This window comes from Macaca nemestrina, chromosome 7 (assembly GCF_043159975.1).
Source record: "Macaca nemestrina isolate mMacNem1 chromosome 7, mMacNem.hap1, whole genome shotgun sequence".
NCBI lineage: Eukaryota > Metazoa > Chordata > Mammalia > Primates > Cercopithecidae > Macaca > Macaca nemestrina.
In genome coordinates this window covers 141,617,452-141,632,216 of record NC_092131.1, presented here as the reverse complement: position 1 = coordinate 141,632,216, position 14,765 = coordinate 141,617,452, and the positions used below count along the sequence as shown (strand labels likewise).

General features: G+C 38.6%; 1 protein-coding gene across 4 annotated transcripts in view; it reads right to left on the bottom strand.

Moving 5' to 3' along the window:
* LOC105489261 (interactor of little elongation complex ELL subunit 2) overlaps window positions 1–12,921 on the bottom strand; it is a 58,494-nt gene extending 45,573 nt beyond the window's left edge. For 2 of the 4 annotated variants that reach the window (XM_071099366.1, XM_071099369.1), the window contains exons 1-4: window positions 12,782–12,921; window positions 11,714–11,848; window positions 9,767–9,871; window positions 1,092–1,353 (exon numbers count right to left, since the gene is read on the bottom strand). In XM_071099366.1, the coding sequence (XP_070955467.1) occupies window positions 1,092–1,353; window positions 9,767–9,871; window positions 11,714–11,754 (408 nt within the window). In that variant the 5' untranslated portion in view covers window positions 11,755–11,848; window positions 12,782–12,921. Of the gene's footprint in view, window positions 1–1,091; window positions 1,354–9,766; window positions 9,872–11,713; window positions 11,849–12,347; window positions 12,419–12,781 lie in introns of all 4 variants that reach the window. The other 2 variants (XM_071099367.1, XM_071099368.1) reach the window with 2 other exon arrangements.
* Between the last annotated feature and the right edge of the window lie 1,844 nt (window positions 12,922–14,765).

Genomic DNA, 14,765 nt, shown 5'->3' with positions numbered 1-14,765 from the left:
TGTCAAAATTTTTTTTTTAATTTACTTTTTGAGGCGGAGTCTCGCTTTGTTGCACAGGCTGGAGTGTGGTGGCACGATTTCAGCTCACTGCAACCTCCGCCTCCCGAGTAGCTGGGGCAACAGGCGCCTCCTCACCTGGCTAATTTTTTGTATTTTTAGTAGAGATGGGGTTTCGCCATGTTGGCCAGGCTGGTCTCGAGCTCCTGACCTCAGGTGATCTATCTGCCTCAGCCTCCCAAGGTGTTGGGATTACAGGCACGAGCCACCGTGCCTGGCCTCAAATTTTTTTAAAAAGACATACATCCAAATTGAAAAATGAGCAAATAATATAAACAAGCAAGTTACCAAAGAAAAAATAAAAATGGCTTATCCACATATGGAAAATGTTTATTTTCATTAGTAATCATAAATTAAATTAATGTAAAGCAAGAGATCACTTTTCCAATTTTAAATTAAAGGCAAAAAAGGTAATGTCCAATATTAGTGAAGATAGTTTTTTTCTTTTTTAAAATTTGATTTCAATTTTCTGTTACCTTATCCCTGTAGGATTAGAGAAGACAGTTTTTTCAAAACCTGTCATACAACAGAGGTACAAACAAACTGGTTTAAACTTTTTGTAGAACAATTTACGCATGTGTAACTGCAGATCAAAGCTTTGAAAATATGCGTATGTTTTGGTCTGGCAGTTTTATTTTTAAGAATTTATCTTATGGAAACTATCATCGATATGAACAAAGATTTTGCTACAAAGATGTTCAGCACAGCATCATTTATATAATTGAGAGAATTTGGAAAAGTCTTAATTGAAGTAATAATTAAGCAATAATTTAAAATTGGTATAATCTATGTAAAGTTCTACTGCTAGTACCTAAGATGAAACGGAGTAAGACATGCTAAGCAGTGGAGCAAAATGCTTGAACTATAATGGAATCAACAAAAGAATTAAAGCACCATTGCTCTGTCAAGTAATCTCCTTAAATTTTCCATTTTAAAAAAGATGAGCAGACCTAAAAACATAAATGTAAATTTAAGATAAAAATATTTCCTAATTTTTAATATTTTTTCCTGAAACTGAAGAATAGAATACATACCAAGTACTGCAAGTAGTCATTTTTATTTATTCCAACAGCTTTGGAATTTGCAGGAATCTTTGCGTATTTAACCAACAAGTCCACATAACTCCTCTGCTCTCTCTGTGAGAAACGAGAGAAACGAGGATAAGGAACTCTTGGTTTTGGAAGAAGAACCATTCCAATTGTGGTTTTAACTTTTTCCTTTGCTTGAGTTGCTGAACTAACTGCCGGCTCATTTTCTACAGAACTTGCTGAAGCATTCAAATTTTCTCCTATACGTCTGGAAAACAAAATATAATTTACAAATATGTGCTTTTCACATGAAGATTACTATCATGGAACGTCATGATTCTCAATCACTACGGAGAATACAGCGTGATTAACAGAGTAAACTCTGGATTATTATCTAACTCTGCCACCTGCATTTTGATGTTTAGCCATTTAAAGTAGATTAAGTATTCTGTGGGATAGGTTCACAATGCAAACTTACCTTCAATTACCTGATGGAGAGGAAGAGGCATACTTATTCAATTTATAACTTTTTTCCCCATCAATAAAGAGGGGAAAATCATTCTTGCCAGTTACATATGTAGGTATTTTATGTTTACATTTTATTACAATTTGAGTTCTTAATACTTAAATTCATCACTAAGATTTATCAGTTAATATGGTGAACAAAACCTACTAAGAACACAATGTAATGGAATCACAAATTTGAGGTTAACAAAAATTCATTGAGATTTTAAATGTTCCGATTTCCTCTGCTTATCTCAAAAATTAAGAGAATTCTAACATATGCACCGTATTTTTTGAAAGCAGTAATGGTTTTGGAAAAGTTGTACAATCCTCTATCACTCTGGTACATGGCTGAGTTCATGCAAATGACTTTATGCTTTTCATGGATGCCAAACAAAACTCCTGGCATATCTTTAATGAAATGTACCAGAAGAGAAAGTAGTGAGCAGTTTCAGAACTTGTTACCATATTTGTTTATGGAATGTGTGAAGGTTGTCAGAATCACAATGGAGTCACCAATGTTTAAAAATCCTTGATATCATGGAATACTATGCAGCCATAAAAAGGAATGAGATCATGTCCTTTAGAGGGGCACAAATGGAACTGGAAGCCATTATCCTCAGCAAAGTAACACAAGAACAGAAAACCAAACACCACATGTTCTCACTTAAAAGTGGGAGCTGAAAAATGAGAATGCATGGACACAAGGAAGGGAATACACATGGGCCTGTTGTGGGGTGGGGTTGGAGTAGGAGAACATTAGGAAAAATAGCTAATGCATGCTAGGCTTAATACCTAGGTGATGGGTTGGTAAGTACAGCAAACCACTATGGCACATGTTTACCTACCTAACGAACCTGCGCATCCTGCACATGTACCCTGGAACTTAAAAAAACAAAACAAAACAAACCCCCCCCCCCCCAATAATTAGAGCTAGTGAAGGCCATGAAGACAGAGTTCTCATGTTTGAATTCCTGATAACAAAATACTTCTGCAAGGGTATTTGTTCAGGAACTGCCCGTCCAACCTTGGATTGGTGTCACCTGTGTTACTATCTTTCAAAGATCAAGTATAACTATTTCAAAACAATCACATAATCCTAATTTTTTCCTTTAAAAATCTTTGTCCTCCTTTACCTCCCTGAATACGCACATAGTTTACTATGGCATACATATTCCCATTGCAATGCTTTACACCCAAATAAATTTCTTTTATTTTAGAGAGTTTCTCTGTTACTCAGATTCACAAATGCTACCCCTACTTTTAAGAAGTCACCTTATCCAAATTAAGGCATATGAACACAACTTCCTTATCTTATTCATAATCCATCTCTATTTTTGCTATTCAGTTATTATAATCTACATTTTAAATAAGAGACTTTAGAAGTGCATCAAAAACTATACTTCCTTGGCCTGTACGACTGTAATTTCCACCACAGTAACTGTTCCTATAACCTGGCTCCAAATTACACAATAATCCAGAAAGGAAGGGAAACTAATGAGAAAGATGGACATCTGCTGACTCATTCTTCATTCCTCCATTTGTTAATATTTATTAACTACCATGTGCCAGCCTATGCTAGGTACTGGAAATACAACACTAAGTACAATACCATCTCCAATCTCCAGGATGTTATAATCAAGTGCATTAGAGAAGTCAATGAAGAAGAAAGAAAAGTAGATATGTACATCAATACAATGGGACTATGGAGAACTTAGGTTTCCAAAGTGAACATACCAAGTAGGTGACTGAAGTGAATCCTAAGAACATCATGATCAGGGATTAAGGGAGAAAAAGAGAAGGAAGAGAAAATATCCATAGCAGTGGTTCTCAATCAAGGCAGTTTTAATGTCCCCAGGGCCTTCTGGAAGCCTACAGGTGTATCTGGATTGTCACAAAAGAGGGGGGATTAAAGGCATTCAGAAGGGGGGAAGACTAAATGCCTGCAATATGCACTACTATCCTGCATAACTTTCAACAGTCCCTTTCAGGCTTTTTCTTACCAGGTACAAATAAGTCTAGTCTGTTATTATTTATCCTAACAGTACATTTCATTTTTCCTATGATTATTTTATGGTATGCTTTATTCTCTCTTAAATATTTTAAATGAACTTAAATAAATGAACTGTATTCATTTTAACTGATGCATCTCACTACCTCATTATATCTCATAATGCAGTAGTCTCTATGAATTTACATAAAAATAAATTATTTCACACTTATTGTTTTTAAAAATTATATCTATTAATTTCATTTTAAGCTAGTAAAGGAGGTATCTTATTTCTTTTTTTTTTTTTTTTTTTGAGACAGAGTCTTGCTCTGTCGCCCAGGCTGGGGTGCAGTGGCCGGATCTCAGCTCACTGCAAGCTCCGCCTCCCGGGTTTAGACCATTCTCCTGCCTCAGCCTCCCGAGTACCTGGGACTACAGGCGCCCGCCACCTCGCCCGGCTAGTTTTTTGTATTTTTTAGTAGAGACGGGGTTTCACCGTGTTAGCCAGGATGGTCTCGATCTCCTGACCTCGTGATCCGCCCGTCTCGGCCTCCCAAAGTGCTGGGATTACAGGCTTGAGCCACCGCGCCCGGCCGAGGTATCTTATTTCTTATAAATATCTGTCATAAAAAGTGGGAGGGTATCATTCTGAAACGGCTGAGAATTACTAATTTAGATCTGCATCTGGACAAAGGGTGAGTTACGTTCCATCCAAACTACTCCTGATTTGTTTTAAATTAACTTTATAATACTAGAATAAATATGTCAAAAATTCCAAAAGATGACAACAGTTTTTTAGAAAATATGTAGGTCCCCAAATAAAGAAAAAAATATTTAACACCACTCTCTCAGAGCGAACCAATGGATAAAAAACTACTCCAAGAGCTGATAAACGAATGGGAGAAGAATTTTGGAAATTAAAATTAGGATGCTTAGGTTGGCTCTGAAAATAACACAGGTAAAAAAAGACATAGCTACTAAAGTTTCTCCAATAATTGTATAAAAATAAGCATATTTTAGGTTAACAAAATGAACATTAACTGCTGATCTTGGGAGAAATGTATTACAGCAAATTGACTTCTTACTAGAAAATGTCTTGAGAGCTATTCAAACCTAACAGTATTGTGTCTGCACTCTTAACAATACTGCTACACAGCTGTCTCTCTGAATATGAGAACATGTCTGTCCTGTGCCAAAAACTGGCAAATTTAATTAAGCTGCTGCAGCAACAAGATGCTGACTCAGATATGCCAGACTAGGAATGTCAAGGAATTCTAGCAGTTTAAATTGGCTACATTCAGCAAAGAATGAAATGGTAGCACATCAAGATCATTTCCTTGTGCAGTGCTGTCAAAATCTTCATCAGGGTGTAAACCAAAAGCATCTGACAGGGTTTCTCTATCCACGTATACAGCATTATATTCTATTTTGGTTGACGGTTTTCAGTTTTGCCCCTGCATTTTGTCAACTGCCCATTCTCCTTTCTTAAACTTTCCATGGAAAACAAAAACAAAAACAGGGCAGAATCCAAAACTTTTAAGTTTCCTATACTTTAAGTACTAGTTTGGTAGCTTGTTTAAACGTCGCATTTGAGAATGGTGCTTCTAATCTCCATTTCAAGTCTACTAGTATCTTCTGAGTTTGATTTATTTTCCTAAATTAAATGTGTTAAAGCTTTATATATATATATTTCTATTTAAAGCTATTTCCTGGCCGGACGCGGTGGCTCACGCCTGTAATCCCAGCACTTTGGGAGGCCGAGGCGGGCGGATCACGAGGTCAGGAGATCGAGACCATCCTGGCTAACACGGTGAAACTCCGTCTCTACTAAAAATACAAAATAATTAGCCGGGCGTGGTGGCGGGCGCCTGTAGTCCCAGCTACTTGGAGGCTGAGGCAGGAGAATGGCAGGAACCTGGGAGGCGGAGCTTGCAGTGAGCTGAGATCGTGCCACTGGACTCAAGCCTGGGCGACAAAGCGAGACTCCGTCTCAAAAAAAAAAAAAAAAAAAAAGGCTATTTCCCCCCTTGTTTGATTAAAATTCAGTTATGAATATCTGCAAACAGAAACTTTAATTTAAAAAAAAGGCAATTGTTTACATGATTGTTTACATTGTTTACATAACTAAAAAAGGCTATTTCTACATGAATGGCTCATGGGGCATTTTAAAATCCTTTTTTATTTTCTTGGGAGACTTTGGAAATATTCTGTAATTTTTTTTTCATGCTTCAAAGAAAAGTAACACAATATTAACTTTTTATATTATTCATTTGTAAAAACACTATTCAAGTTGTCCTTTCATTTTACAAACACTTATGGAGCACAGAGAGCAAAAGGAAAATTTTTTTTATCTTGAAATTAACAGAATAAAAGGCCTTGTTTTTCCACAAGAAAACTGTAAACAATAAAGCCTGAAATAATAATTGTAATAATTATTACAGTAATTAAGAATTATTACAGTAATTACTATAACAATGACTGTAATAATTCTTAATAAAACTTAAGGTTAGGAAAAAAGACTAGAAACATATCAATAACTTGTGTATTTTTTCTATAGTACAAGGTAAATTATACTAATAGATTATTTTGTGCTCTATAGAAATCTAAAGAAAACAAGGATATTCTAAGAAAAAAATATGTTAGGAGTTAGGTATGCCCAACTTCCAGCAAAATGCCTTTTTCCTTGTGCAAAGCCAGGCTACAATCCACACCTGGGATATGCTGAACAGAAGTGGACTTGAACCATTAAAATAAACTGGGCACACTGGCGTGTACCTATAACCCCATCTATTCAGGTGGCTGAGGCAGGAGGATCACCTGAGCCCAGGAATTTGAGTCTAGCCTGGGCAACATGGCAAGACTTTAACTCTAAAGTTAAAAATAAAATGAGAAGCAGTGGCAAGACGAAGATTAATACCAGAAATTTTTAGTGTGAAAAGAGAAAGGCTGAGACTAAAGTTTTTTGTTTTTTTGTTTTTTAATTTGAGATAAGGTCTCAAATTTTGAGACGGGGTCTTGCTCTGTTGTCCAGGAGTGCAGTGGTGTGAGCACGGCTCACTGTGGCCTTGACCTCCCAGGCTCAAGTGATCCTCCCACCTCAGTTTCCCAAGCAGCTGGGACCACATGTGCATGCCACCACACCAGCTAATTTTTAAATTATGTGTAGAGACAAAGTCTTGCTATGTTGCCCGGGCTGGTCTTGAACTCCTGGGCTCAGGTGATCCTCTTGCTCCTAGCCTCCCAAAGTGTTGTGATTATAGGCATGAGCTACTGTGCCCAGCCGAGATTATCTCTGTGTGTGTGTGTGTGTGTGTGTGTGTGTGTGTGTGTGGGAGGGGGCGGAGGGGGGGAGAGAGGGGGCGGGGAGAGAGAGAGAGAGAGAGAGAGAGAGAGACAGACAGACAGACAGACAGACAGACAAGGTCTCACTCTGTTGCCCAGGCTGGAGTGCAGTAGCGTGATCCTGGCTCACTGCAGCCTTAACATCCCTGGACTCAGGTGATCCTCACACCTCAGCCTCCCCAGTAGCTGAGACTGCAGGTGCACAACCACCACACCTGGCTATTTTTTGTAGTTTTGTAGAGACAGGGTCTCACCATGTTGCCCAGGCTTTTCTTGACCTCCTGGGCTTAAGTGATCCAGCTGCTCTGGCCTCCTAAAGGCTGGTATTACAGGTGTGAGCCACCTACGCCTGACCTGAGATGATTCCCTTTTTTAAAGACAGACATATGTTCTCTAAATCCCAGGACAATAGCATTTATAGCAATTTTTGATCCAAATAAACAATGACTATTCTTTATTTAATTGGTAGTAAGTTTTAAGAAATTAGTTATCCTAAAAAACTGTGTAAGTTGAATAACGAATAGTTTTTAAAAATATCCATAGATGTACATACATAAGGGAGTCTACTGCTTTAACTTTATATATCCAACACCAGCACAGATATTACAACTATGCACTTTGGCAAGAAGAAAGTTGCTTCTGAAACTGCCTCTTTAAAACATTTATTTTTTAAAAATTGTCTCTTTTTTTTGTAGACAGGATCTCACTCTGTTGCCCAGGCAGGAATATAGTGGCACAATCATAGCTCACTGCAGTCTCAAACTCCTGGGCTCAAGTGATCCTCGTGCCTCAGCCTCCTGAGTAAGTAGGACTACAGGTATGTGCCACTACATACAGCGAATTGTTTTTGGAGAGACAGGGTCTCAATTTGTTGCCCAGGCTGGGAGTCATCCTCCTGCCTTACCCTTTCAAAATGCTGAGATTACAGGTGTGAGCCACTGAGCCTGGACTAAAATTGTCTCTTTACTACAACTTCTGCTTGTTTTTATGTAAACTTATGCATTCATTTGATGGAATCAAAAAAGCACTTTTTTCTTTAATGCTTTTAATAGCAATCTGGCAACATCTATCAAAATAAATATATATACATACTCTCTACTGACAGGAGTTTATCCTACTTACACAAGCACATGCAAAAAGGATGCTCACATTTCTAACAGTAATGGTAACAAGCTAAATTATCAACAGAGGTCAATCTAAAAATTATACTCACCCAACAATAGAATACAATATAGCTATGGGCTGCACAGGGTGGTTCATGCCTGTAATCCCAGCAAGTGGAGTAGGATGTGCAGTAAATGGAAAGTTTTTAATCCTGTTTTTAAATCCATTCTGCCAATCCATCCTTTCATTGGGGAGTTTAATTAGTTTACATTTAAGTTATTGATAAGTAAGGACTATTACCATTTTATTAATTGTTTTCTGTATGTCTTACAGCTTTTTTGTTCCTCATTTCTTCCCAGTGAGCATATACAAGTCTTTAAAGAAGTCTAAGTATAAATGAGAGAAGAGGTAAGAAGGTAATTGGGAGAAAATGTGGAGTCCAGGGATTATTTAAAACAGGAAAACTTGAGCATGTTCAAATACTGATTAAGCTGGCCAGGCAGAGTGGTTCCTGGCTGTAATCCCAGCACTTTGGGAGGTCAAGGTGGAGAATTACTTGAAGCCAGGAGTTCAAGATCAGCTTGGGAAACACAGCAAGACCACGTCTCTTAAAAAAACAGAACAAAAACCAAAAAGTAATCAAGATGACTGAAAATGGGAGAGAACAAAGTTAGAGGAGTAAGAGGGGACAACGGACAGAAAAGATAACTGAGAAAGCAGGAAAAGATGGGGAGATACACTTCCTCCAATGTAAAAGGAGAAAGGAAGAAAGTAAATGTTGAGCTTCCCTGGGGGTATTTCCTAATTCTTCATTTGGTGTATTTACACATTTTTCTAGTAAACTCAATTACTTGGTTTTCGGATTCATTAACAACATCGTAGAAATAGTCGATCAAAAAGGATAGAAGAGCTACTACAGGCAAGTGAGCAGTAAGAAGTAAAAATTATCATTTAATAGTCATTAAATATCAGAGAGGAAAAAAACCTTTAGCAATTTGGCAGTATCTATCAAAATACAAAATGTACATATTGTCTGACCAAACAATTCAATTTCCGTGAGTGTATCTTATAGAAGTAACTATAAAAATTTACCAATATATTTTTAATTACAAAAAAAAAAGAAAAAAGGGAACACAATGTTTTGCAACACAGGACTAGCTAAATGAATTAAAAGTACATCTGTAAGCTATATAGTGAGGTAATATGCAACCATTAAGATATGAACTAAATGTTGGGGCATGAAAAGATATTCAGACTATCACTTTAAATGATAGATAACTGCAAAACAGTTTTACAGTATATTTTTAGTATGATTCTATTTTGTATTGCATACATGTGTACGTATGTGTGCATGTGCATATGTTATAAATAGTATACTATTTAGTACTAAACAATTATTAGTATAATATTGGTACTACACTAAAACATTTATTGGTATAAATGTTTGTATACTATTATACTATATCAGTATAGCATTATAAAAATTATTGGGACACTTTAGCATAGTATTATAAAATACTATAAAACTGTTTCGCAGTTCATGTGTGGAGAAAGGACTGAAGGTCTGAAAAGAAATATCAAAGTGTTAAAAGTTGTTTTATTTTAAACATTTCTATAATTTGAATATTTCTATAATTCAAACATTTCTATAATTTGAATGTATTAGAGATACACATAAAACTTCAACTATCGGAAAAACAACAATCAAATATGGAAATAAATAACCAAATAAACATATTACCTGTTGGATAAAACACATAGTTCTTTTAAACTTGGAGCCATGGAATGATCTTTATAATTTTCTCGAGAGAAAAATGTCTTAAGGCCATTTTTTGGGGAAATATCCCTGTGAAACAAAGTAATTTACTTACATTGGACAATTCAAAATCTCATGCTAAGACACATAATGGCACAATTGTAACTTATAATTTCATACTTTCTTACCCCCCATCCCCAGACAATCTCTCCTTACTATGTTTAATTTCATATATCAGATCCGTGGGCTTAGAATTGTTACTTCTTGATAGCTTTAAACCCAGGCCCATTATGAAATTCTCCAGCTCCAATAATCAGCCCTGCATTTTCTTCAGTACATAATTAAATAAATGTCACAGAGACTGAAGAGTTAAAGATAGAAAAGACTGAAGTATAATCAAGGGTCTGTCAAAGGCTGGCCTCACTTCTGGCTCTAGGACATAACATTAAGATATTGGTTGCTGAAAAGAAAATACTTCTCAACTTATTTTTGTTTCATGCACTACTGTGCTGAGCCAAAAGACACTATGAAGACTACATATCCTACCTATTTTGTTTACTTTGGCAAATGGAATCAATGGTTTGCTAAAACCACCTCAAAGGTGATATGATTTTTCATAACACCATAACTAATTTAGAGACGAACATATATTCAATGCTTTCCATATAGTTAGGCATCCAAAAATGCTGTTTGAATGAAGGAATTAAAAATTTGAAAACACTGAATCCATTAATCTAGGGAGGACAAAGGTCAGTAAAATTCTGTGGAAAAGGATAATTCCAAGGGCTACAACATTGTGCAAAGGTTCTAAACTACAACTGGTTCCACAACGCCAGCGGTATATAAGATCATCTGTGCTACATCTGAACGCATACTTCATAGCACTGGCAAGGAATGCAAATGGGCATACTTCTTACCTAATCAAACTTCTGGGTGTCCTAGTGCCCAAATAGGAAATTCTATCATATTTGCTCCATACTCTTCTTTTAACTGTTCTTAAAGGCATTTATCCAAAAAACCATACTAAGGTATTAATGGTAAAATTAGAATGTTTTATTTGCTATGTACCACTATAGTTTCTTATTACCTTGTTGTGGTATTGTATCTGTGACATCTCAATAAATTCTTAAGTTTCTGCACATCATATAAAAACAAAGTCAAGGGCCTCAGGGATTGTGAGCTCCCTGGGGACGGGAGTATTGCTAGCAGTAAACAAATACTTATTGAACATACTGACTTAATATTCTGAGTCAGGTACTATTTTAATACTCTTTGTAACCGTTTATAACATTTGATCCTTCTTGGCTGGCTCAGTAAATGTGTGTTAAAATGAACTAAATCAGCACATGTATTAGCTAGATGTCTACAAAACCACTATAATATTTAACCAGGCTCTCTATTTGCAAAGTTCTCATTCACTTCTAAAACACAGTCTATGCATTCATATTATCATTTGATATAGATTTCAATATAACAGAAAGCATGTCTATTCTTTTTTTTTTTTGAGACGGAGTCTCGCTCTGTCGCCCAGGCTGGAGTAAGCACGTCTATTCTTAAAGAGGGTCTTTTTTATTACTTGCATGGAAATGGGCAAGGTTCTTGGACACAAGAATATTCCAGAATCTCTCCTTCTGGAGACCAGCAATAAATACCTGAGAGAGACCTTCAGGAGACCAGCAATAAATACCTGAGGAAATTATACCTAAAAAGAATTTGAGTGCTGAATTGTTGTTCCAATATAGGAATGGAAGTGTAGTCAGCCATAACTCTAGCGTTCAGTATTTGAGGATGAGGATAATGTAAATTCGGAAACCTTAAACTTGTATCTTCTGTTTCCTCCAAATCTCTCTATGCCAGGAATCTATTTTCTTATGTCAACCATCAGCCCCACTACACTCCTCTTCAGTGGATTACAAAGTAGCTACAACTCACCAATTCAGTCCTGGTTCACTTATGACCATCTTGGAGCTCATCTTTCTAGATTTCTGCTTCACTCTAGCTCACAGTTCACAGCTGCCTGGCTGCGAAGGCTCCAACAGAGGCAGGATCCCTCCAGAACTTACTCAGCTGAGGAAAAACAAAAGGCCAAGATCAAAAGCAAGCGATTGGCTAGGCTAGCTGCTGTTAGGTGAGGAAAAATCTCTCCCTAAATATCTACCCTCAACAGACTGTGGCACCTAAAACAGAATACAGCAGACCCAAGGTTCTCTGTGGCAAAGCAGCAATGACCATACAGAACGAGCCTTTTTCTATTTAATCTACGCCGGGAGTGTTACTCTTAGGACACCCACTATGGAAATAAGAGCTGAAACAGAATGGTGTTCTCATTGCTTACATACTAGACCACTTGATGGCATGGAACTGGAAGTCAACTCCGTTTTCCATTCCTTTACTGCCAAAATAAATCTTGCTTTTGTTTTCCCGAACATGCTTTGTTTTGGGGCAGATTCTGGCAGGCACCGCATGACAAAAGCTACCTCGACATCAGGAATCTTAGGCCTTTCAGAGAACCTCACATTTGAGGAGACTGAGGTCAACTCAAGTGACATTTCACAAGATCACTTACAGACATCATCAGGACTAGAAATCAGGCTTGATGTCTTCATGTTCAGTATTTCTCCTGTGATCCCAGGCAGACTGATAAAGTGACATACGAGAACCTAGTCAAATTTAGGAGTCGGTCTCTCGGCACCGGACGGGCCCGACCGGCTCCCACTTAATCTACCTCTCACACTTCCACCCAGAGTGGAGCCGGGGGGAAGAGTCGATGAAGGCAAAAGAAACGGCTGAGGGAAAGGGGACACAAGGAGAGGGGAAACAAGTTCCAGAAAGGCAGGTAAAAGTGCAAGCAAAGCAGGGGTAGGAGCCGCGCAGAGCCAGGAGCAAAGGGTCCTGGCCCGGCCGCCATGTTCCCTCCTCCCGCCCCTGCATGAGGACGCCCGCTGGCCCAGCAGCGCCCTCCCGTCCGCGTCTCGGCTGCAACACAGCCTTTCCGCCCACCTCATGGTCCGCGGCGGCTCTTGCCCAGGCCGCAGCCACACACCACACACGCTCCACCCCACTCCTCACATTGTCGCGCGCGCCCGGGAAAGACCATATTTAAAGGATGTGGACGCGCCGACTCGGCTCTGCGTGATGACGTCACCAGCGACATAGTGGGCGGGGCCTTGCGTCCGGACTGCAGCTCACCTTCTTCACTCCCGCCACGCGCGCTCCGTGTGGTTCTGGCAGCGAAGGGCGAGACTGGGCTCCCCAGGCGGAAGTGGTTGGAGGCTGCATGTTTTCCTAGAAAGTCCTCGACCTTCGTCGGGGAGAGGAGGGGAGTGATAAATTGGAAGGAGGACAAGCGACAAGTGCAGTACTGGAAAGACCCAAACATACTTGGTTGTGACCTCAGGCAAGTTTCCTGACTTCCCTAACCCAAACTCCTCATATGTAAAATGGAGATGAAATTGTTACTGCTGCTTCATACGGTTTTTTGGAAAGGATTAAATGAAACAAAGGATGAAGCTGTGCTCTGCACAGTACCTGGCTCATAGTAGGGCCTCATTAAGTACTCCTTCACCTCTGCTCCACTCCCCGTCCAGTTTTAGCTGTCAGTTTCCACCAGAGACCATTCTGGTTCAAACACTAGTTTTGTTATCATTCACTACGGAAAGATTTATTGACCATAAACAGTAATTTTGTTTGGTGCTGGGTACACATGGACTAAGACTGAATACTGATTTTTCCAGTGCTTTGGATCTCTGGCAATCTAAGACATTTACATTAAATACAATAGAAAGTAATAAGCTACATAAGAAAGGTGTATAGAAAAAATTGAGGTTAGAGGGAGAGGAATAGCTAGTGTGAGGGGCAAAACGCAGCTTTGAATAGTATTGAGTACTTACATGTCAGTTACTGCACTGGGCATCTGCCATGTGGGCTCATTTGAAGAATGTGGGTATGTGGAATGAAGAGGGCATTCTAGACAGACCAGCACAAGTGTCAAAAGACAAAAATTTGACACATCTAAAGATCTCAATTGGCCTTATTGCGATTCTAGAATCAGGCAACACTTCATTCCATAAAATGGAATGAATGCCCCAATGAGTGGAACAGAGGAGGTTGGCTTTACGGACAGAAAAAAGGGCTGTAGAAAGCAGAAACAAAGAACAAAAAGCAGATTGGTCATTTCAAAGTTACTTTCCTGGTAAGGTGGAGACAGAACAACAGAAAGATAACTGATAGGTTAACATCAGGTCACTTCAAGTTACTCTTTGCCGTAAGGACTAAAACAGAGGAAATTCATTATCTTGCTGATTGAAGATTGAAACTGGCCTGTTATCCATCTCCTGATTTCCTGGAGGGCCAGATAACTCATTTTTGGTGCGGTGACCGTGAGTGATTCCATTTTTATTTTAGTCTGGTCTGTTGGGGTCTCGTACAGAAGTTCAAAACAATGGCCTCCTATAATTTTGTTTAATACAAGGAACTGCATAAACCTACTGCATAAACAAAATGTGTGCTATTAGGGAAGCATGTTCTACATTTTATTTTAAGACAGAGTCACCCAGACTGGAGTGCAGTGGTGCAATCTCAGCTCACTACAACCTCTGCCTCCCAGGTTCAAGCGATTCTCCTGCGTCAGTCTCCCTAGTAGCTGAGACTACAAGTGTACGCCACCACACTTTGCTAATTTTTGTGTTTTTTTAGTAGAGGTGGGGTTTCACCATGTTGGCCAGGGTGGTCTTGAACTCCTGACCTCAAGTGATCTGCCCCCTTCGCCTCTCTTAAGTGCTGGGATTACAGGTGTGAGCCACTACACCTGGCTGACGTTTTAGAATGATTTAGAATATTGTTAGAAATTATGTTAATGTAAAAAATATGCTACAGGAAAACATAGGTAGTTTATTTTGCCTGGAATGCAAGTTTTCTGAATAGTAGAGAAAAAGGGGTTGGAGAAACTGGTTGAAGCTAGAACACATAAGACCTTATAAGCCAG